General features: G+C 35.6%; 1 protein-coding gene and 1 long non-coding RNA gene across 3 annotated transcripts in view; one reads left to right on the top strand and one right to left on the bottom strand.

The window, feature by feature from the left end:
- Positions 1 to 1,303: 1,303 nt before the first annotated feature.
- Positions 1,304 to 25,051, bottom strand: part of LOC130264946 (uncharacterized) — a 28,781-nt gene continuing 5,033 nt past the window's right edge. The window contains exons 2-3 of the long non-coding RNA XR_008842535.1: positions 2,533 to 2,594; positions 1,304 to 1,630 (exon numbers count right to left, since the gene is read on the bottom strand). This is a non-coding gene — a long non-coding RNA (uncharacterized LOC130264946). The remainder of the gene's footprint in view (positions 1,631 to 2,532; positions 2,595 to 25,051) is intronic.
- LOC130264945 (long-chain fatty acid transport protein 6-like) lies at positions 2,452 to 25,051 on the top strand. Of its 2 annotated transcripts, XM_056513632.1 has the most exons (12): positions 2,452 to 2,698; positions 3,275 to 3,318; positions 6,885 to 7,363; positions 8,380 to 8,592; positions 9,377 to 9,535; positions 11,162 to 11,286; positions 14,571 to 14,765; positions 16,266 to 16,356; positions 18,581 to 18,779; positions 19,130 to 19,227; positions 21,052 to 21,182; positions 23,370 to 24,083. In XM_056513632.1, the coding sequence occupies exons 3-12, from the start codon at positions 6,886 to 6,888 to the stop codon at positions 23,544 to 23,546; spliced, it is 1,866 nt and encodes a 621-aa protein (XP_056369607.1). In that variant the 5' UTR covers positions 2,452 to 2,698; positions 3,275 to 3,318; position 6,885; the 3' UTR covers positions 23,547 to 24,083. The 2 variants fall into 2 exon arrangements, with proteins under 2 accessions (XP_056369607.1, XP_056369608.1); XM_056513633.1 differs by lacking the exons at positions 2,452 to 2,698; positions 3,275 to 3,318 and adding an exon at positions 5,493 to 5,641 and having other exon boundaries at positions 23,370 to 25,051.

Raw genomic sequence — 25,051 nt, 5'->3', positions numbered from 1 at the left:
GAGAGTTTTTTCATTGCTGTCCAATGACAGATCCTTCAGAGGAACCTCCTCAGCCTTGACAGGTTCAGGCAACTGAGGCACCCAGGAGTGCTCTCAGCAGCAGAGGTGAGCTGGAAGGGGAAATTACCTTGCAGAGCTGGGAGCATTTATTTATTGGGGGACCTGGGCACTTCTACTCTTTTGTTGTTCCCTCAAAGTCAGATACTCCCCAGCCACAGACCTGCATGTCTGCAGCTATCCCAGGCAGGTGTTCCCAGACAGAGATCCTCAGGGCCAGCCTGTGCTCCGGTGCTTTTCCCTTCAGGCCTGTCCTTGGGCTCACCACACCCTCTGTCCCCACACCCTGGGCTCTGCTGTCCTACCAGCCTGCATCGCTTGGTGCAAACTTGCTGAAGCAGCAACCAGATCCCTCCTACACAGAGTCATAACTTAGTGCTTCTCTCTGCATCCCCCCAGGGCCATAATCTGCCAGGGCAGGAACCCAGAAAGTTCAGCAAGGGGGAAGCACAAAGTCCTACCCCTGAGGAAAGGCCTCCCCTGGCACCTGCAGGAAACCAACTTTGCAGACAAAGCCCAGGAGGTCGTGGCAGGCACCAATCTGATCATAAGCCAGCAATGTGCCCTTGCCACTAATGGTGTCCTGCACTGCACTGCACTGTGTTTGGTTCTGAGCTCCCCAGTACAAGGGAGCTGCACGTGCTGGACAGAGTCCAGCGAAGGGCCATGAAGATCTTCAGGGGACTAAAGCATTTCTCCTTGGAGGATAGGCTGAGCAAGCTGGGATGACTCAGCCTGGAGAACAGAGGGCTCAGAAAGGATCTGATCAATGTGCAAAAAGGCCATAAGCCATAAAGGGTGCTGCAAAGAAGACATAAACAGGTTCTTTCCAGCAGTGTCTTGTGACAGGAGAGAGAATATTGACGAGCAGACTGGACATGGTTCAGGGTAAGTGGCTCTAACAGTCTCTGCTGAACCAGAAAACTTTGATGAGATGACATCCAGAGATCCCTTCCAAGCTCAACCTTTGTGCGATTCTATGAAGGAATTTAAATTATATAAAGAATCTAGTCTAATAATTTCATTTTGGAGATATTAAATAAGAAAGTAAGGAAAGTAGTACAACTCTGCTTTGCTTATACTTGTTAGTCATCTGCAAGACACATACTGGAATGTATGATACAAGTCTGATTTCTGCCACTGGGCTGAATATAGGACTGCTAGGAAAGACTCATATCCATTATGATACAGAATAAATGTTTTCTTTCTCTTCTGCTGATCTTGTACTTCTTTTTCAGCTGAAACTCTTCAATCTTCTTGACCTTACTTTCTACTTTCTAGTACTGTCCTTGTTTTCAATTATAAAAATAACCAGCTTTAAAATAATTTATTCACAAGGGAACAAAACCAGTAACAAAATCACAAAACACTACTTCTGTTATTAGAAAGAGACAAATACTTCCCTCTGCTTGACTCTTACTCCAAGCTATTTTCTTCATGTTCTTCTTTTTCTTAAACAAATTAATCATGTTTTCAGGCTATCTGCTCCACAATAATCTTCTTCCCTTTACAGTATCTTCCGCCTTTTTCTCCAGTCAGAATGAAAAAGTCCAGTCTTTCCAGTGCCAGGGTACTGTATGACCAGCCCAAAATTATGTCATCCAAATGGAGTAAACAAAATAAAATATTTAGTATGTGAATGGAACAAAGTCCATAACCTTAAATAATGCATTCTAATATAATTGAATAATGTAAATTTTTCAAAGAGAGAGAGAGAAAAGTAATGCCTACAGATTGTCTGAACTATAATTATGCCTCAGGAAATAATTATTCATATACAAAAGATATGTCTTACAAAAAAATTTAAAATACACAAATAGGAATTAGGCAATTCATGTGTATTGAGCAACCTTTTAAAAATCTGTTTAGCTTGTACTTCTGAGTATCAGAAATTAGGAGGTTGGTCCACATGATTTAAACTGTCAGTCAACAGTGTGTATGCATTTTCATTAATGTAATCTTATTTACTTCCTCCATCCAGTAGGCTGCCAGTGCCACATACTATAGTGTCCCTTTTCAGCATTTGCATTGTATAACATGAATGTCCCCTGATATTTGTATGACTCAACTTAAAAAAATGTGTTAACCATGAAAGGCTTTTGTTCCTGTTGCAGAGACTACGTGACAATGTCAGATAAATGTTACAGACATGTTTGCTGTGTACTGTATATGCCACATTTAGGAGCATATGGAAACATCACTAAGTTGCTTCTATTGCATTGAAACAGTAATTTCAGATTAGTCCTTTCCCTTGGTACAACCCTATGTCTTACTGCTTTTAAATGTATAAATCAGCAGTGCATAACTGACTTCTTCATCTTTTAACAATTAACTCTCAATAGAGACAGAAAACACACTTTGCTCTAAAATACAGTGACTGATTCCCTTTCACTCACATGCTTCAAGATAGCTGCAAAGCAAGGAGCTACAGAACTGGGGATCTGTGATATCCAGGGGATAAAAAGGAGTCTTTACCTGTTTGCCTAGGCACACAGTCACCAGTGACACACTCCAGGTGTGGAGCTTCAAGAGAGCATCTGCTTGGACAAAACAAACATTTTCAGACAACCCATGCAACCCTCCTACAAGTGATACACAGAGGCAGACAGGACATTAATCAAAATACACAGAAAAAAAGTTGGTAAGCAAATGTTTTCATTTATCAATTCAGATGCTGGAAAAGGAACTGGGTATAAACTCAGCTCAATTATAATGCCTGTCTTTCTTTTATAGATAATTTCTTATTTTACATAAAACAACTGCATACATTAAAAGCAAATTTAGACATATCCTTTTGTTTGCTTGCATTTCTGAAATTCTGCTTCATCCAGAGAAACATCTCAGTCTATTCCTACTAATTATATAGTATGGTAAGCTTCAAAACTCAGATTTTACTTCCTATTGCTTAGATGGCTTTTAGCAAAGGTAACATGTTGTTTCACTGAAAAAGCTGACAGATTACTTGGAAAACATAATTTTTACCTAAATTTTTGGAAAATATTTGGGCTCCCTGTATTTAGAAACCTTCCCTGTTTGTCATTTTTCATGTAGTTTCCAGAAAAGACTGGAAAATAGTCCATTGTGTATTTTGATACCACCAACTTCTTCCTTTTGAATTTTATTTCGTTTTCTAAAGAGATAGTTAAGAATACTTAATAGATATTTAAGAATATCAGTTTTCATCAAAAGGAAATGTTTTTGATCCTTGTGATTGCAGATGAACAGCTGAAAAGGAAACAAAAGACGAACAAAGCAGAGAGAGTAAGTAAACAAAACCCCGCTTTTCCCTGCTTTATGACTCTATGGCACAAAAAGAGCCATTACAAACCAAGAATAGTCAGTTTGGTGACCAATTAAGTAATTAATTAAATTGAAATTTTGTAGTTCCAAGTTTCAAAGCAGAGGTTACGTAGCAATTGTTCAAAATGCTAAGTCTTTTAAAATATCATTTCCACCTTGCAAAGCTTATATGAGAGAAAGTCTTGTAAGCACTTTTAAGGTCATTGTAACATTAACTATGAGAGCAGTTACAAAAAGTTGTTTCTCAGATATTTCAGGGACATCAGATGCCTTAGAGAGCTAGGACATGAAGGTGTAGAGGCCAACACAGGGCTGTTTACATTCCCTTGGAACTGGAGAATATGTCTGGATAGTCCTGCTGGCTCTTCAAATGACTGAGTGACTCTTGTGCTTTTGCTCTCCTCAGTACATTCCTTGCCTCCTTAGAGTTACCCTCCCTGTGCAAGCAAAGCTGCAGACTTGTAGTAGCTGTGTGTCTGAGGTGGCAGCTCCATTGTCCTGTTTTCCTATTCCCTAAGGAAATAATGCCAGATCAGAGCCAGGCAAAGAAAAAGTAAGTTCCGGCTGAGGAAGACAGTAGTCAGTTCCCATCAAAATAATACTTCTTTGGCATAGAATGCTCTCAAAAGTTAAATAGATTAAGACTAAGGACTGGAAATAACATAACCAAACTGCACATTAATTATAACGAGGCTAAAGGAATTACTCAGTTATTCTGAGATAATTTTTCAAATGCACTTTCCAAGACTTTTTAGTAAATTTACAGGGTACAACATGAGAAAATATCCCAGAGCATCCAAGCCTGGATGGAGAGCTGAGCAACCTGGTCCAGTGGGAGGTGTCCCCATCCATGGCAGGGAGGCAGGAATTAGGTGATGTTTAAGGTCCTTTCCAACCCAAACTGTTCTATGATTCTACAACTCTTTATGGACTTACTGGGCTAAGTTTATTTCTGAGCATGTTGAGAAAAAAATCTCAGTACACATGCAAAAAAATTCCACTTTGTGGAAACCTGGTGAAAATAATGCAAACAAGAGATAATATAATCAGATTTCATACTTTAACAGACAGCCTCGAAAAAAACCCCAAATGCTACAAAACAACCAAACAACCAAGTCTTGCCAGAACGTGACAGTAGCTCAGTAGCTGATATTGTAAGAAGGATACAAAGGATTTAGACTGCAAATTAAGCATGTATTTGATACCTCCTTGGAAACAACTGGTTTGCATTTCCAGCAAAATCAAGACTTATTTATCATAGTGTGTGAATTTTGCTTCCAAAGTGTTTGGAATTTGTCTAAATTTGAGAAAATATTTCATTGTTCTGAGAAGCCCCTTAATTTGGAGTGCAATTTAATTTCCTGTGCATGTAATTTTTGTGAATGCTTTGGAGAAACCTTATAACGAATAATCAAAAGAAAAGTAGGTTGTATTGCATTGTTTTTGGAATACTACAGCCATAGGCTTTTCATTCCAGGCATACAGCAGATGACAACAGTAGGTTTCTGCAGTGCAGCTGGCTGTAGGACTGTAGTGTCTCTCAGAGAGATGTATGCACTTTCACAGTAGTTACTCTTTCCTAAAATTCACTCCTCCTCTACATGGTCTATATTTCCCCCTTAATTTTCTCTGTTTTCTGCTGCATAAACAGTATTTTGCCCAAACAATTCTAAAACAAGGATTCGTGGGCCTTTCCAATCACATTCAAGTGAAAAGGGTGAACCAAAACTCATCCTGACACAGCTTTGAGGACTAAATATTTTTTCCTCTGCTTTATTCTACTTTGAGCTCTCGCTTATATACTATGGCAATTTTTGGCAATGGAAGTAATGTAAGAATGCTGAAAGAAAGCTAAGGTCGAAACCTAGTCTAACATCATCATTCCTTTTATTTATTTTCTCTTAAGATTATGCGCTTACTGATTCAGTTTATGAAGTCTGCCAATTCGACTTTGCCCAGAGCAAAATTTACTGGTTGATTCATTTTAGTGAATCTTGCATGCTTGCATGTGGCAAAGAAAGCTGAGTAAAGGTTTCAAATCACAGACGAGCCGTGACACTCCGGAAGTCTCATGTTTGGCCCTTGGCCATTAAACAATAACACACTGAGAAAGGTAGAAAGTCACATGTGGTAGGGAGCCACATGAGCTTAAACACAGGTTCTTTCAATGGTACATTGTAAGACTAAACTTGCAGCTACTTTAATTGTTTCTTAACATAGAAAAATAAGACATTTTGCCTGATAGACAATGCAATGTAATCAAGAAGAGTTGACAGATTGCAAGGTAACTAAGAATGTCTCTTTACAAATTAAAAACTTCAGAAACTGATGGGTTTTTTAAAGAATTTTTCTCAGAACATTAAAATATTGTACCTTACATGCTTTAACTTTGTATATTTATGTGCAATTAATGCCACAATGCTTTCATTTTTAAGCTGCTGTTTTACTGATACATCTCATATCTTTATAGTATGCTTTATGGTTTCTGCAAGAATTTTACTGCATTGAATTTTACAAGTATATTCACTGTATATTGTTTAAAATGTAAACAAGCTTGAGGAATATACCAAAAGTACAGCTTGTCAGTAGTATATTTCCAAACTGCAGAGTGGAGGCCACCCCATTTAGAGAAGCGTCTCAGTTTGCTGAAGTGTTCTCAAATCCTCGATTGTCACAAAAGACATTTCAAATATTTGTAGTTATCATGGCTGAAAATTTATAAAGAAGGCTGGTGAATGCTACATATATTATGTTCTAGGGACCTTGCATGATCTTCACAAGTCCTCCGCTATGACTGTTTGAAAATATGACAATTAATTTTTGCTTGAAATAATTTACACAAGTTAATAATTTTTATGCTTAAAGGTGGTTTTCCAAACCTCAGTATATGTTTGCTCATGATTTTGCTTGAGACTGCAGGGTGCTATTGTAAATGTAAATGTAAATGTAAATAATGTAAATATTGCAAAGTTATTAATCATTTATTGTAAATGCCAGAAAATCCTATGGTGAATACTGGATACTTAAGAAGATGCACAAGTTTCACAGAATGCTGCCTGCAATTTGTGTATGTTCATCAGACTGCTTAAACTTTTGGTCTCAAACTATCTCAAATCATATCAGACTAGAAAATACAACTTAGGCAGCAAAGAACAACATTTGGTACATCTTACATAACATACTTTCATATTATACATATGATGGTATATGCTTGGTCTGTTTGTTTCCATCTTTTTTAGGATTTGCCATGTGACAGTAAAAAATCTAGACATAATTTTGATTACAAGTTAAAAATCCTGCACAATCATTTTTTTACTCTCAACTCCCTTTTTCTTTTTTGTACCCTTGTGGGTATTTTTATTCTAGCAAATGACAACAAGGTATCTTTAACAGCTCTCAAACTAATTGGTGGAATTGTAATTAGCTTATTAACTTCCAGTCTATGTCTTAAAACTCTGTGTTAATTATTATAATGTATGTATTTTATATGTTGGAGATCACTAAATGTATTCTTGCCCTTCTCCAAGCATGCTGTGCACGTGGCTTTCAACGGTTGCTGGAGGAATAGTGGTGCTGTGTGTCTCTCTGAAGATCTTTCTGCCCTACTTCTGGGAAGATCTGATCTACTTCTTGAGGCGGAAGAGGTCAAAGGCAACAGTAAAGAAGTGGGCAAAAAATGGAATTCTCTCCTTAATTGATCTTTTCATGCAGAGAGTGGAAAAAAATCCCCACAAGCCATTCCTTAACTATGAAGGGATGGTGTACACTTACCAGGATGTAGACAGGAGGAGTAACAGGGTAGCACAGGCCTTCCTACACTATGGGAATCTGAAAAAAGGGGACACTGTGGCCCTGCTCATGGGTAATGGACCTGACTTCATCCATGTCTGGTTCGGGCTGGCCAAGCTGGGCTTCGTCGTGGCCTTTCTCAACATCAACATCCACTCGAGATCTCTCCTGCACTGCATTAATACGTGCTCAGCAAAAGCACTGGTCATAGGAGAAGGTAAGTTCTGTGTTGTGTTTCACTTACTGCTTACTTTCTACCATTTCCTGCATTTATCAAAAATAGAAAAATCAGAGCCCTTCAAAGATGCAAGTTCTTTATATGTACACACATGTGAAAGTAGGGAAGAAAAGGAGGAGGAAAAAAGTAAGGAAAGATAGTGTTTCCTAAAAAAGAGAGAAAAGAGACAATGTTAAAATTTCAATGATATAATCACAAAATAAGCACCATGCAATTAATTAGTAGAATGAGAGGATTAAATCTGAAACTCTCCAAGTACTGGAAGAGCTACCAGGAGTAATAATCATGCTTCAGCAAGAAAACAGCCTTGGGAGATATTTTAGCATAATTTTATTTCCATTTCTATTTATTGATTTATGTGGCTCACATAAAACTTCACTGACTACATGAAGACGCAGATGCCCTCTGTAATCATGATTTCCTTCAGCTCAAAATACCTATATAAAAATTTATGTTACTTTATAACTATTTTAAAATATTGATCCCAAGGTAGCATTTCTTGGAGCAAAGATTACAACCCAACAAGCTGCAGTTTTGTCCCTGTTCATGGCATATTATGCAATACTAGGCAATTTATTTTATTTTCTACTCTTGATTTCCCATCTTTTAATAGGTTGGCAATAATACCATAATTTCATATGAACCTGTGAGGGTTTGTTATTTGGTATGCACACCAAGCTTCCAAACAAACTTAAATTAAATTAAATTTAAATTAAATCAACTGATTAAATTAAATCCTATGTATTAGCATCACCAACTAAGTTCATAGTCTTTTACAGATTACAATTAAAGCCACATGAGAAATACAGAGAAATTAAACATCATGATGTTTTTTCGCTGTCCAGTATGCAGGTTAGCCTTCCTATGGCTGCAATAGGTTTATATACAGTGATATGATGTATAATTTCAGTGCTGGTAATCAGGTTTGTAGTTATACTTATTTTAATAATTAGCATGGCTTTTGGTTTGTTTGTTTGTTTGTTTGAACTTGGCAGATTGTTTGGGATCAATAGAGAAAGAATTTATTTTGAATCTCTTGGAAAATAATGTTGCTGTCTGGCTGATGAGCACCAGTTCTCCTTCCCAACATGTTCACACTCTACCAGACAAACTAGACAAGGTGTCTGAAAATCCTGTTCCATCTCATCTTAGAGCTGTCACTGACACAAGAAACACAGCTCTGTATATCTTCACATCGGGAAGCACAGGTGAGGATACATACTAAAAAGTACAGTTGAATGAAAATTAAGGCAGTATAAATTTAGCAACAAGACATGAAAAGACAGAGCTTGAATTTCTAAGACAAGACAGGGAGGAATTAATTTATTTAGAAACACAGTACACTTTAAACCATGTTTTGGCATGGCATAACAAGGGTGTAATTTCAGTTACTGAACTTCTACATAGATACTTCATGGCAGAAATTAATTTCTTGAAGATAAAGCAAATAAAGCCAATCTCCAAGAGTTGCTCAGAAAGGAAGAATGGTGGAACCTCTGGTTTTGATTCTGAAAAGTGAGTTATTTCTAGAGTGGAAAAAATGGGGAAATCCATCCACTAGTCAATCCAAATAGCTTTCTAGAAGTTATTTCTATTGCAAATAGAAGCTGATAGACACAGTGGCTCTTTAGAAGAATTCCCATTCTCGCTTTCTTGCAAGGGAAATCTATGTGCAGAGTTGGCCTGCACACACCTGTGAAGGGAATGGGCTTCGTCCCCCAGACAAAACAGACACGGCAGCAGGGTTGGGACTACATTATGTTTAAGGTCCCTTCCAACCCTAACCACTCTATAATTCAATGATGGAATAGTTTTACAGGCAGAAAGAGTGAAGGAGCTGAGGGACTAAGGAGATTTAAAACAGCAAATGATAGGACAAAGACTCAGAAGAAGAGATAATTGTCCCTGTACATTCCCTACAAAATTCTACTTACAGCAAAAGTATTAATGTGTGTAGTACATTTATAATGATTTGCTCTTTCCCTTTGACAGGTTTCCCAAAAGCTGCTATCATCACTCATCTAAGAACTCTGGTTGTATCCTTAGTATTTGCTCAGTGTGGTGCAGTTTCTCAGGATGTTATGTATGTCACTCTTCCCTTGTACCACATCAGTGCTTCACTTCTTGGCATCGGTGGATGCATTCAGTTAGGTAAAATTTACCTTCTAGTGAAGTTTCATTAATTTGACAAGGCTATAACATACTAATATTGGGTGAATAACTGCTTGGTAAATCAAATACTATGTTTACCAAAAAATTTTTGTAATGTTATCATTTTTATCACCTCTCCCATTTGCAGGCAATATATATGGTATATGCATAGTTTCTAAACTAAATGTAGATTTATACAACTAATTGTTTTATAAATCCAACATAAAATGATTTGAGGTCTGTGCATTTTTAGCACCACTGCACATATTCTGTAGGTTTATCCTGAAGTCATATTTGTACTCTATGCCAAAAGTCTGTAAAGGCATTCACACAGGCATCTGAGGCTTGATCTTTAGTGTCAGAAGTTATAAATGCATTGTGGAAGCCTAACCTTCAGAATGAGATTGATTAAATGTGTTGTGAAGCCTTTTCAGTCTCTTGAGTAAGACTGACAGAGTTAGATTCATCACACTGAAGTGAAAAAAAGGAAGAAGAACAAAACCTCCCCTTCTAACTTTGATAATGGGAGCTATTTGTAGAGAGCTAGCAACCAGCTATTTCCCAGGTATGTCCTTCTTTTCTGTCCTTAGAGGCTTGCCCAGCTGCTGTTTTTTGGCATGCTAAGTATATTACTGGAGTGTTATAGAAGACATTGCAGTGTTTGTTTATTCAGGAGCAAGGCAGGCAGGCATGCTGGCTTACAGTAACTGCTGACAAGACTGCTTCTGCCTAACAGAAACACAAAGGGGATGGGAAAATGAGTGTATGAAGAGGTTTGAGGCTATGAATTGTCTTGGAACAGAAAATGTAGGGTAACAGCTTTCTCGGATGATCAGATAGAGACTTGGGAGTCTGGGATTTGAGTGACAAAGCTTTGAGGAGGATGAGGCTGAAGAGGTCTGAAAGGTTTCAAGATCAGCGAGAAACAGGCAAGCTGGGAACATAGCTGGGACTAGAAAGGATTCAAAATTTGGAAGGCCCTGGGAAGCTTCATAAGGGAAAAACAGAACTCGGGCAAAAAGGAATTTTTGAAAGGATAGAAACAGGGAAATTCATAAATTCTTGACTGAAAACACATAGGAAGGCACAGGATGGCAGACATGAGAAGTGTAGAACAAGCTGGCTTTTGGAATAGAAAGCTCTGAAAGAACATCAAGGTCACAGAAATAAAAAAATGCTGTTGTTAAGGAACAGAAAAAGCAGAGTGAAACAGAAACAACAAAGATAGCCATTTCTTTTCCACCACTCATCACACAAATAGAGAAGCTGTAAGCTACCATTTCCCCCATTCCAAGATCTTCTTTTTTCAGAGTTAAACCAGTTCACGATCTTGACAGAAACAAAATGTTTAAGCTGTGGCCTATTCCTGACAATGGGAGGTGATTAAAATATTTGCTTCTGTTGCTTCTGCTACTGTAAGTTTTTAGTTACTACTCAGAAAGTCTTAATGGTGCAAGTCACATTTAACAGGTGGAAATAGATTACAATTTATTTAATTAGCTGAAGTTGCCATTAATTGAATTAAGAGAACGACTTTTGTTGTTGTTGTTGTTAGAATAGTGGTAGAAGACAAAGGGTTTATTTTAAAGGTTATTTTGAAATTTCTTATCTGTTTTCATCACATAGGAGCCACCTGTGTTTTGAAGAAGAAATTTTCTGCAAGACAGTTTTGGAATGACTGTAGGAAGCACAATGTTACCATGTTTTTATATATAGGAGAACTCTGCCGCTACCTCTGCAATCAGGCCTGTGTAAGTTTTGTTTGGAAATGCAGCTTTAAGATACAGCAAATCTGAAAGTCGGATAGCTTCACCCATTTCTGAATAAAATAGTATTGTCAATGTTTGATAGTTTTTTCCCAGTGTATATAGAATTTAGGGCTTGTGTTCCTTGCTGTTACCAATCATGTTTATGTCATAAAATGAAGAAGTGACAAAGGAAGAAGCCTGGCAGGATAGGACACTTACACCCTGACACTCACAGAAGTGTCCCTGCAAAGCCAAGCTTGTTGGCTTTTCATCTGAGTGACCAGCAAGTCACAGGTCAGTCAGGAAAAGGTACAGGCTGTAAAAGCTTCATCATGCTTGATGCCCAAATAAGAGTCTGAACCAGACTAAATGATTAAACTATTTCAGTGCTCTGTTACAAAGTAGTTACTTATCAAGAGAGGTCTATTATGTTCAGCATTTAATCGACAATAACTAAGTTTTAACTTTGAAACTGATTAATGAGGTTTTTCTAGTTTAGATCCTTTTCTTAGAGGTCTTCCAAAGGCACACTCTGCTCCATGCCTGTATATGTGATGATGGATATATCTGTATAAAACCAAGTTACTAATAGAGTGGTGCAAAATCTTGGTCCTTCATGGGATAACAGTCTTAAAGACAGGTAAATCATGATCAGGTTTTGAACAAAGTAAAATGTCACCAAACAGTGACAAGTAAGTCTGAAAATACTCATTAAGTTGCAACTCTCATTTCTCAATTATACTGGGAAGCTTGGTTAATTTTTTTTTAAATTTTATACTTGGGAGTTAAGATATTACTGAAGGGAGGTGACAAGAAGTAGTCCTACCTACCTCAGAAAACATCATGTACAAGAACAAAGTTCAAATTATCTCCAGTAGCATTGGTCAGAGGTTGATGCAAAGACCAGGAACAAGGGAACATCTGAAAGAATTTTTCAGCTGGTTTGAATAGAATCTTATAATTGGGTGGTCTGGATGTAGGAGAGCGATCAAAGATAAAAAGAATTAAAGGGTACCAGACAGGATAGCTGTTGGCCAGAACTCAGACCTGTACTAATATTGTATCAGTAGTCCATGGATAAAAAACCGCAAAGGAATAATTCGCTAAGCCAAACCAGTTGTGTAAAGGTTTCTCCTGAAAGAAAAATAAATGAGAACTTCCTTTTCTTGTCTCAATAACAAAAATTTAACAGAGAAGAAATAAATACTTGACTGGCAGCTGGTAAGGTGGGAGAAACATAGAGATGGCCTAGATGAGTTGAGGAAGGTGAGGCTGCTAACAGAGGTAGATCTACATCAGGGGTTCTGTAACAATCACATATCTTACTAGACTATGACCACAAGTAACATATAACAAGATGTTGCAGACATAATAACATGTAACGTCTACATATAACCTCCACTGTACCACACAAGTTCTTCACTGAAAGAAACCCATGCAGGCCAAGAGGTGTGGTGTGGCGTGGCTCAGGACTAGGGCTCAACATGAGGGACCAGATGGAGTATGCTCTACATCAAACAAGGGTGTCTGTCCTTCCCTCCTTTCACTGAGCCTGCCAGGTATCACAGATTGAGAAAGAACATGGATTTGGAAACCAGGAGGCGCTTGGGGATTTCTTGAAGTGGACAGAAACTCTGTGACTAATTACATCTACGGCAAGCTAACCAGCCTCATGTACCTATTAGAAGTAAATATTAAGCCCATAAAAGTTAACAAAATAATGAGAAAATGTGTTTTTAAAGGAAACCTTGAAATAAAAAACTTTTAAATAAACACATTTAAAATTCAAGGTAGTTCAGGGAAATGCTGCAGATTGTTGTACCAGGCATGGACCAAGGTACGAATGACAGTTTCTCCTACTGCTTGTTATCTCTCAAACTCTTGAGTTTTACTTCAAGTCTTACATATCACAAAATATATTGTGGGAAAAAACCAAAACTTGTCATTTCACCCTGAAGACAAAGTGCCAAAGTAGGGACACTACTCATCAAGGAAGTCTCCCAGTCAGCCTCGCAGCTGGTTTATAATCGGTTTGGATCACACACATGTGATTTATCCCTTCTGATTTACCACTAAAATTGCAGAAGAAAACGCATCTGATTAGGCAGAAGCGGGAATATCAAACTCCTGTTTTGACTCCTGTGTTTAACAAGTGAGGTTTAGTCTGCATTACAGTTGATCCTATTGTGGCAAATAATTAATCTCCCATAAAATGCAGTTCTGGATCAAATGAAGTTGTCTGTTAATACATAATTCACAAAACAATTTTATGTGAACATATTTGAAAGCCAAAAATTTGAAACTCTGCTAAAACATTTCAGTGCAATTACAAGGTGAAGTTCCATCTTCAAATCCCCTTAATATTATTTAGAAACCAAACATAATTTTACAGTTTTAGAGATTAGAATAACACTGCAAACAAAACAAAATGCATTTATTTGGTTTGAAGAAACCATTCCTGTCGACCTGAAATAAGTTTATTTTCTGCTGACACTTAACCACAATGGTAACTTAATTACTCAGTCCCACATACGTGTCCAAAAAAGTGAGGGCTTCTCAGTCTTAATTACAGTCCTATAGATAGGGCACTGAGCAGTCTGCTCCCATGCACTTACGTAAGTAAACTTTTGATTTTACCACAATAATTGCATAATTGACATGTAGCAATAACACATTAGCAACTACATTTTGATTGCAGATTTTATTATCATTTTTTTATGTATCTGGATTTAAGATTAAAATTAATTAACTTAATTATATGAGATATTTTAAGCAGCTTTGAGTTATTTTGCTGCTTTTTCAGGTTTCATAAGAAGCAGGGCAGATGTGCAAAATTTTCTACCAAGTATCATTACAAAAATATTCTACCATTTTGTATCACAAGTTTTTCCTAAGGCACAATTTTGTTGATACAGGAAATATTCTATCTTTGGTGGGAAAGAAACTTCCATTCTATGGGAAATGGCACTTCCTTAAACTTTTTTTATTTACAGCTAAAAATCTTTTAAACTTTGTAATAGACATCCAAGTTATAGAGTTCATAAGTAAAAATTTAAAAATTTACAGAAATAAAGTTTTCACCCTGCAAAAAACCCTTAACCTCAGACTAAAATTTCTTATGCTTTTCTGTTTGATTAAAAAAAATACACAAAACAATTCTGTGAAGTATTTTAGTCAAGATGGTAGTTCATAAATGGAAATTGTTCTGTTAGAAATTATTAGACGAGTTTTAGGTATTTTGACCCACTTTTCTCAGCTACTGGATGTTTCTTTCCATCTGTTCACAGAAAGAAGAGGACAGAGTCCACGAAGTGCGCATTGCTCTTGGAAATGGTATCAGACCTTCTGTATGGAAAGAATTTCTGATGAGGTTTGGCCCAATTAAAATATTTGAATTCTATGGGTCCACAGAAGGAAATCTTTCTTTCCTGAACTACACCAATAAAATAGGAGCTGTGGGCCGTGCTGGCATCTTCTCAAAGGTAAGGGCTATCAAATCAACCAACCAATTAACCAATTAAGTGTACAATAATTTAAAAAAAAACCAAACAAACAAACATGGAAAAAGCATTAAAAAGCATGGAAAAGGCAGAAAATATAAAGAAGAGGAAGCAAGGAACTGCTTCCTCTTTCTTGATACAATAAAATTTGGTTCATAAAAAAAGAAACGTTATTCTTAGGCCCTTCTTTGACTCTATTCTCTGTACAAATACTTTGAAGCCACAATAAATATACACAATGAGTACATAGAAGCTTGTGTTCCCAACTTTTGCCCCAGAATATATTGAAAAAAACCCCAAACTGACTGTGTAGAAGTGACTACCCACAGGAATAACTAATGATGATTTTTGTTAAAATTTACTTATCATCCTGAAAACCCACATATATTAAAGGATGAGGCCAGAAACTAGTTTTGATTTGACTTTTGGTATGAACCAGGAGATAGATATTCCAAAGTAAGCTGACACAAATTTGCTCTTTCGTTGCATCTCCATTCATTAAAATTAGTGTCACATTTTGAGAAAAGATTAGCAAAACAAAACAAAACAAAACAAAAACAAAAAAAAAAAAAAAAAAAAAAAAAACAAACCAAAAACAAAAACAAAACAAGACAAAACAAAAACCAAAATCAAAATTCTCAGCAAATGAAGGAGAAAAATACTATTCTCAAAATATCTAAGGTATAAATCTACATATACAACCACTGTTGAAACTCTCAGTGTTTCTACCATAAAAACACCCTGACAGTCTCAAATGTTCTCCAATCTGTACAGTGTCCTTGAATCATGAACATTATGCTACGATGGAATACTATTCAAACAATACTAAAGATTCAGATCAGTTAAGATCGAGACCAGATTAATGACTTCCAAACGATTTCTGCTTTTAATCTGAGATGCCAGAAATGCCTTGGTATGACCATGATAACAATTCTGCAAGACTTTCAGTCTTCTAGCAATCTTAACCATGAGAATGGAGATTGAGGCAAGAAACACTAATTCAATCATTAAGTTGCAAGTTTCCACTTGCATCTGTCTGGAGTAATTGTTGAGATGTCTGTAAATTTATTTTGGATTTTTTTTTTGCCAGAGAATCATCTTGATTTGCATTCCAGTGATATTAAGCCTCTACTTAGAAATGGATGGTAGTTTTAAAGCAAAAATGAAAATTTGATAAAATGCATTTTATCCGTCATACAAATAATTTGAATCTGACCCTACTCTAAGACAATGGGCTTCTTTTTATCCATAAAGGAGATGAACACTTATCTGTACATATATACTTACTGTTGCTTATCATGGTATAAACACTTTCTGATAACTGCATCTTAGAATACTGCCAGTTTGTTTCAGGCTGTCTCAAGTCTTCAAAAGTCAATAGGGACTATTCATTAATTCAAAGCAATTTTATCAAAGCTAGAAAGTGAATAAAAAAGATCTTTTTAAGTATGCATATGTACCTTTTTTTTTTTTGTTTTTTAGTTTCTACCTTCTTTTGAGTTGTTGAAATATGATATCTGGAAACAAGAACTTATAAAAGATGAAAATGGAAGGTGTAATAAAGCCCCCATAGGTAAGGAAAAATATAGGAAAAATAGTTATCTATTAACTAACAGATAACTCAGCTTAGATAATGATATTTCTGTGAGTAACAGATTTTTGACATACACCTAGAACTTGAAAATGACACTGGAAAATAGATCCAATCAGGGATCTGTTGCTAATACATGCAATAATATATCCAAATATTTATAACGTAATCCAAATGAAAAAAATTACAGTCAGATAAGAACGTGAGTAATATTCGGAGCCCATAATATTTTTATTCTCACTTGAGAAAAACTTGTTCCTATTCCTGGGAAAATCAGATTTTTAGTGCTTCTTTAAAAAAAAAAAAAAAAAAAAAAATATATATATATATATATATATATATATATTAATTCCCACATGTTGTGCTTTGAGGCCAGATATTTAAAGATGCTTTCTAAGTTTCAGATTTAAAATTCTGAGAAAGAACAGTACGATTTAACATTATAGATCGTATTTATCTGTTTAGTGAGAAAACCAGATTTATTTATTTAGTATCTAGAGTTGCACAGGCTTTCCAAACTCCTACTTAGAATGGAATACTCCACCTCAAAGAGCTGAAACTCCCAGATTGAAAAGAAGGAATTCTCCTAGATGAGAATATCTTTGAGAAAAATCCTGAAAACTGAGTCTTACAAAAGCCAGCACTACACTTATTGAAGCCCATCAAATATTCATGTGCCCGTGCACACACACATGAATCGAGTAAAGTAAGCAGTTCTGGGGAAAAGGTCTTTAACATCACTAGTTTTAGTATGAAGATTTAATTATCATAGAGATATAATTCCTGAAAGCAAAAGAGAGGCTTGTACAGATAATCTAAATTAATAATAGGTCATTATGATGTCGGATCTCAATGACATACAGTAGTACTGGTTCTCAAATCAGCAATTATTATTGCTTATCTTTGATAACATAGTAAGTATAACATAACATATTCTGATAGTAGTACTGGGAAAAAATTAACAGTCTTCTATTATTTCTGATAATACATGATTTTCTGATAATATCCGAATCAAGAAAAATATTTATTCTTTTTTCTTGAAAGGAACTTGCTTCCTCACTACAGTTATATTAGGAATTGGATAAAAAAGTATTGATTTTTCAGTGAAATTGATAAAATTCTCAGTTTTATGACATGACTAGAAAAATGTTGCAGGTTAATACATGTATTTTTTAGATAACTCTGAAGCTGTCACAATGTGATACAGTAATGACAGCAAATTCACATACTGGACTTGAAGATCCTCCTGTAAATTGACTTGGGGTTAGAACAACTCCTTTTTAAATTCAACATTTTTGTTTGGTTGTTCTTTCATTATAAATTATGAATTGTACTGGCAGCAATGCCAGCTTCTCCTCTGAAAGGTAGTATGAGCTTTCACTTTTTTTTTCCACATTGAGAATTAATTCCAAAAAATGAAGGGGATTTAATTTAAGAGGCTGAAATATAGCTATAAAGAAAATTATTTCTTTGAAAACATCTCCTTACACATGCTGAAAGAGTAAAATAAAAGTATTTTGAAGATGGAATTATCTTTTAGCCTCAGGAGCACACTGAGAATAAAGCCAGTACTTATCACAGATATAATAAAATAACAAAATAATTAAAAAACATGCTTAAAGGGTATTCCGAATCAATTCCAGTGAAGTCAATGGAAGTTTTGCACTTGTTATAAACAGGACTTAGACAGGCAGCAACAAGGAGTGACGCTCAGTAGGGATATGCTTCAGACTCCAGGGACACCTTGATGTTCAGAGGACAGACACATCGTGGCTTACAACTTGTTTTGTCACGCCAGAACACCAGTGCTAGGGCAGTGGCATCTCTATCCTCTTGGAAACCTCAAAGTACAAAATCTTAGGTACTATATATTTTGTCTCTACGTGTATTTTTTGATTATCATCACCCTTTTCAAATGACAGATAAATCATATTTTCAACAGGTAAAGCCTTTTACCAGATAAGTGACATACAACATACTCCAAAAATCTCTTTGCTGTGGTCCAATTTTTCGGAAGAGAAGAAAGCAAAATTATGTTCCCTTTTCCAATCATTCATTTCTTCTGTTCAGGAAATATCTAAGGAAATGTAGCAATAAGACACATGGAACAGATGTGGCTTTTCAAAGGATTTTTAACATGGTAAACTATGCTCTTAATAGCTCACTCTGTATATGCTTATTTGCATCCCCTTTTCATGACCTGTAGGTAAACCTGGTCTTCTAGTTTTTCGAGTTACTGAGGATGCCCCATTTTCTGGATATGTTGGAAATAAAGAAGCCTCAGAGAAGAAACTCCTGCGCAATGTGTTTGTGGAAGGAGATGTGTATCTTGACACAGGAGACCTCCTAGTGATGGATGAGGATGGGTTTCTCTACTTCAGTGACCGGGTGGGAGACACTTTCAGGTATAGCACAAAGTGTAAATCCAAGGAGCAGGACTAGATGACACAGGTCAGACTCAAACTTGATAAATGCCAATTTTCTTTAAAAAGCCACTAAGGATAGGAATCAAATCCACCAAATTTGGAGTAGAGTGTTGGGCACTCTACTTCAACACAGTAGATTTTTTCAAATTTGGCACCTCTTATATCTTTGGGATCTCAAATGAGGTGGCACGAAACAAGAAAAGGATTTGTCTATCCATATACGTTCTTCAGTTGAGAATGCAGCCCACATTAAAAGTAGTCCTCCATCACATAAAGAATAAAAAATGTGTAAGTTAACATCTATATTAATATAAGAAATTTTTCGACAGGTGGAAAGGAGAAAATGTTGCCACTTCAGAAGTTGCAGAGATCATTGGTATGATGGATTTTGTCCAAGAAGTTAACGTTTATGGCGTAAGCATAAAAAGTAAGACACTCCCTACAATTTAAGAATATAAAATGAAGATAGTAGTTTCTTGCTGTAACCTTCCTGTTCTTGCAACTGCACGCACAAATACATGCAAGGATGTAAGTGGTTTCAGCTTGGCAATTTAGGCTTTGCTATAGTGTTTGAAATTTCTGTTTTAGCAAAGTGCTATATTTAATAAACATCAAGTGCTGAAATTTTGTAATGAATGGAAGAAACATTGGGATAAATTAAAAATTGTAACACAGAAGTGAGAAATATGAAGTGAGAAATACAAAGTTATGAACCACACAATATTCTCTTACAGGCTTTCATTTGAAAAATGGTAAAACAGAGTATATTAAAAGGTAACGTTTGAAACCATTATCTTATGAGTACTATCCAAGAACATATATATTTTTTCATAATGTTCTCGATCATATGATGCTTCACAAAAATATACAATACCATGCTGAAAAGCTGCAGGAAACCAAATTACAAAATTAGAAAATCTCTCAGAAGATGCAGCCATTGAAGGAACAGTTTGGGTAACACAAACTTTTAGTGGTGCTGAGTAACAGTTCATCTTTTCCTTTGAAGGAAAATAAAGTCTAGTATTAAAAGAAACTAGTCAAATGAAGAAGAAGCTGTCAAGAGACATGAGAGAGAGATGGGAAACACAATGGGTTCAAAGAGAGTGGGTACACAAAAATAAAATTAAAAGGCCATCATCTCAATGGTTGATCAGCAGGTGGCAGTCATACAGTGCATGCAAATAAAACTGTAGTCTAATGTTCAAAGCATCTCTCATTGTCATCTGCAGTTGGAGCTGATGGGAGATCCTCTAAAGCGTTATTGCTATCTCAGGGAGAGATGGCTCGTAAAAAAAAGCCGCAAAATTCACATCAATTTTTGGTTGCAGTGTCAATAAAATCTAGATAGCATAGTCTTTCTTATTTCTATAGTGATTAGAGTCTCAAATATTTCCCAGACCAAACTTCACAGCATATCATCAGTTCAGTAACAGCTGATACATTTTCAGGAAAAGGAACACCCATATTTTTTCTTTCCAGTGCCTTTAGGCAGACCTCAAGACTACTCTCTTTTTCTGAACAGATTTAACTGTGGCAGCTGATTTCTTCCAACTTAGATGTTTTCTCCACTTAGAATTTGCACTTGTGCTTCAATAAATAGAATACAGGAACTATGTCTGGTATATATTTTTGAAAGGGTTTTGTTTCTGTTAGCATGACAAACATAATTTGATGTCTGCACTTTGCTAGGACCCACTTACTCTTGTTGTCACAAATTTGTCTGTGACATGGAGTGCATAGCACTCAGCACTGCCCATAGAGTGTACAATAGGTATTTAACTTTTTATAGAACAAGTACCATCTCCAACATGTCTATATCCATCCTATTGCATTAATCTTTGTGTGAGTACATTCAGGTTGTTTTGTTTTGTTTTTTTTTAATTAATAGTACCTCTGAATTAATTAGACCATTATGTTACCAGTGTTCAGGTAGGAACAAAACCTAGCAGGCAGCATCCAGCTAGGAGAATTCCTATTAAAAAGACATCAGTGACACTTTTTTAATTGAATAAACCCCCTGAAAGTAACTTTGAAAGTTTTCCAATACCATGTATAGTAAATAAAATATCATATACCCTATCAATAAAATATCATACACTTTATATTCAGTGATGTCTGAGAAAACAGGATAGATATTTCACAATATCAACTCATTTGTTCTGACTAATACTAAATCCCCTCAAATTCACATTTTATATGTGAATTATTCACATACGCTCTTGCTTTTCATATTATGTTTTAATTCTTTTAGATTATGAAGGAAGAACAGGGATGGCTGCTATTGTGCTTAAACGTTACCATACCTTTAATGGAGAAAGACTTTATAAGCATGTTGAGGACTTCCTTCCAAGTTATGCCCAACCACGCTTTGTGAGAATAATGGTAAGACAATCAGCTGTCTCCCACTTGTATTTATCTTCCGTCTGACTGGAAAATTGGTCTCTTTGATCATGTAATGCAGAGTGCATTTTACAAGCAGTTTCAATAACTGAAAACAAAGGGTAATAGTAGCCTAAATTACTAGTTCTATGATTGTTATTATGATGAACTTTAGCAAATACCTGATGAATTAAATTTCTATTTTGCTTTAAGGATCCATCTACACCTAAGAATCCTAGATGGGATTAATAACTTGGCTGTTGGATTTTGCTTCAAAGTTCTTTAACTAGTGTTTTCTTCTAGTCAGGAGAAGATTAAACAAACACATGTGTAGTTGTACTCATTAAGAGTATCTTCTTATAAAACGGTGACATGATCAATTTCAAACCTTTTCCTGATGTGGTTGCTCTTGAAGTGATTATTATTCACCAAAGAAATACCAGGTTATTTAAAACAGATAGTAAGATAAAAGTTTTATGGAGAAGGTTTCCTAATATGACAATTAAAATGCACTTACATTTAAAGTACAAAAGCAAAACTGGGATACAATGCTTTTTTAACATCCACTTTAAAAGTACAAGGATTACACCCCTTGTGAACTTTCCAGAGGCTGATCTGCAACCAGGCAAGAGAGCATGGACTGCAAAGGGTAGGAAAGGGCTCCATATTACATCATCTGAAAGTTTATAGCTCACAGTTTTCTACTGTTAAGGGATGCTGGGAGACATTTGGCAGTTTTACGTTTCCTTAAATATTACCAAATTGTCTAAAAGGCACAAATTTAAGATTATAGAGATGGAAAAAAATCTTTTTCACTAACAGGTTACTGTACTAAGTAAATGTACCTTCACATGCATTAAGCATAGGTTATACTATCTATGGTGCTTGAGGACATAAGTGGCCTCTTCTGGGAAAAGCTTTTGGAACAGATCTGTCTAGTTCCTCTAGATTGAGCAAATCTATACAGAACTCTAAGGTTGATATACATGGATTAAACCAGTTTGCATTTATGTGTTCTCTGACTAAAGCTTTTTTTAGGTAACTGAGGAGGAGCCAAAGTAAACAAGCTTACTAGCAGTACTAATTAGCTAATATTTACACACGCACAAATTTTTATTTAAAAAAATCAAAATAAAAATAATGTTGTTACTTTATAAAATGTCTTAGAGGACTATGGCAGGATAAATGCTGAACTCACAATTTTCTGTCTGGAAAAAAACTAATTCCCTTTTTATGTCTTGAGAAGGAGGTCACCCTAATCAAGAGTGACAAACAAATACTTGTAATCCTCATGCAAAATTGGATTAAAAACAAAATCAGTCTTGAAAAATTTTCAGCAATCTGTATGTAGGTTTTTTCTAGTATGACTCGCAATTATGATTGACCAGTTTTGTGCAAATCAGACAGACTGATTTTCTGTTCTCAATATCTCCTACTTGATTCTGAAACAATAGCAGAGCCACGAGGACAAGGATGCAATAAACCAAGGAACTCCGTGGCTCTGTTGTGTTTTCCACCTGAGTTTTTTTAACTTCCTTTCAACAAAACTAAAAACGGTTCTTTTCAGCATGGGAACTAAAAGAAAATATTCACTACATTGGAAACACCATATAAGTAATAACAATGCTTGAGAACAGTCTGTTAGAAACTTGCCCCTTAATGCAAACAACATTTGAAAGGAGATTTATTTATATACCACTTCTGCTCATATATGTGCAGAACAACTTGTTCATGAATTGGCATTGAATAATTGCTGTATAGCAACTACTTATACAGACAAATAAGACAAGAAGGCATTTAACATTGTTGGGTTTAATGTTTTAAATTAAGTTTAGCAGTAGGAAAACAGAAGAGAGCCAGTACCAAAAACCAGTCAGCTCTCTGCAGAGCATCACCGAATATTTCGTACTCTAATGATTTTGTGGTGGACTGCCCTAAGGAAAGTTAAAAGAAAATACGTATTTTGAAACAGAATCTTGCAATCTTTTGTGTTGTTTTAGTAGGCAAATGAAAGAAATAAAATATTAATCTAGATTTAAATTTCACTGTGCTTGTGAATCTGATAATTGTTTAACTGAAGAAATTGTATAGTAAATTGTATGATCTATTTTATCCAGTAACTTAATCATATTTTCACTGATATAGACTGAAACGGAATATTGTGCCTTACTTGGATTATTTCTTTTGTAGGATGTTATGCAAATTACTGCAACTTTCAAGCATCAGAAAATCCATCTGGTAAATGAAGGATTTAATCCAGAAATTATATCTGAACCTCTGTATTTCATGCATGAACCTGCACGTTCCTATATTCCTTTGACAAGAGAGATATACCAGAAGGTGCTTTCTGGTGAAATACGTTTATAAAGCATAGAAATAAAATTACTCTATAATACAGAAAATTTTAGATATGTTACTGAAACCATTTCAGCAGGAACCACTACACAATATTTGTTATAAAAATATAAGATATTCAAATTAATCTTATTGTGATAAAATCTGTCACTTCCAAAGACACAGGCAGAATAGTTATGTGCATTGTGTAAGCTGCACTGCATCTGCTCATATTATTTCCTCATCCATGGGCTCACATATGCAAATTTTATTTTACATTTCTCACTGATTCAAATTATTTCTAAGTCACCATTATCTTAATCTAGTTGAATATTTTAAACCCTTACATTATTATTCTGACTCTGCTTTTGAAATTAATAAATAATAAGATAAATAATGTCCTAGGAATGAAGGAAACGAGCCATCAGAAACATAAGTGAAATACTGCACTGCACAAGCACTGCCTATAGACCTCAGTTCAATTTTTTATAATTACATAATGTAATATTTAATCACAATATTTTATGTGATGCTCAACTTCAGACTTTTATGGAAAATAAACATTGAATTGTGAAATATACCTGTAGTATTTAGTGTATTTTATTTTCCACAACTTACACCACATCTAACACAGATTATTTGCAAAAATTCACACTTGATGGTATGTCATCTCTTCTTTTACTTACCAGTTTTAATATTCCTGAAGCTGAGTTCTCATGAAAACTGGACAAAATTTACCATGTCTTCTAGCTTTTACTGGAAGTGAACACCTATAAACTGTTAAAAGGAGCTAGAAAGTTTCAAAGGCAGAATCAGATATGAGAATATAACATTAGCATACCTGTTGGATGTACTTTCCTTGAGAAAAGTGTCATTTTCTCTCTTTGTTTGTATTATGAAGATGTACTATACACTACTGTCTTACTGTCTGTTATTTCTTCTTTTCTTCTTCACCCTTTTACTCTCTACATTTAATTCCTTCCCAACATTCAGTCTTCAGAAGAGGTTAAAACAGAGCACAGGATGTCACATTTACCAAGATCTAAGAAGGAGATGGTTGAGGAATAAGTTTCTTACACCACAAAATTACTATGATTTCAAGATTCAGAAGCAATGTCCCATGCATGTGTGGAGAAGGATGAGTACCTATAACTCTTCTAAATCTAAATCCTTTTCTTTCTCACCTGTTGTGTTTTGGGCTTTCAATGGATCCCTCCAAAGAGGATATGAGAAGAAAACTAAGAAAGTGAACAACTGTTTTTGCTACAGCATTTTAGAAAGCTAATATTTTAGAATTGAACCCAGTTATACCAGTTAATAAAGTGGCATTCCACACAGAAGACACAATTGGTGAAAACAATGAGAGGGAAGACAGCAGCAACATGAAATGAAATCTGGCTTTAATGCTGATCATGTACTTACAAGAGTCTACAAGTTTACAACTCAATCTTTTGAGTGGATACTCCTCTCTGGAAGGTTAAGCTTTTTTAATATTTAAGTTCTAGACCAAATGTTCCACAAAGCAGAATGCAGATTAC

Source organism: Oenanthe melanoleuca, chromosome Z (genome assembly GCF_029582105.1).
Source record: "Oenanthe melanoleuca isolate GR-GAL-2019-014 chromosome Z, OMel1.0, whole genome shotgun sequence".
NCBI lineage: Eukaryota > Metazoa > Chordata > Aves > Passeriformes > Muscicapidae > Oenanthe > Oenanthe melanoleuca.
Note: the sequence above shows the minus strand (reverse complement) of the source record. Positions and strands in the feature narration are given on the sequence as shown.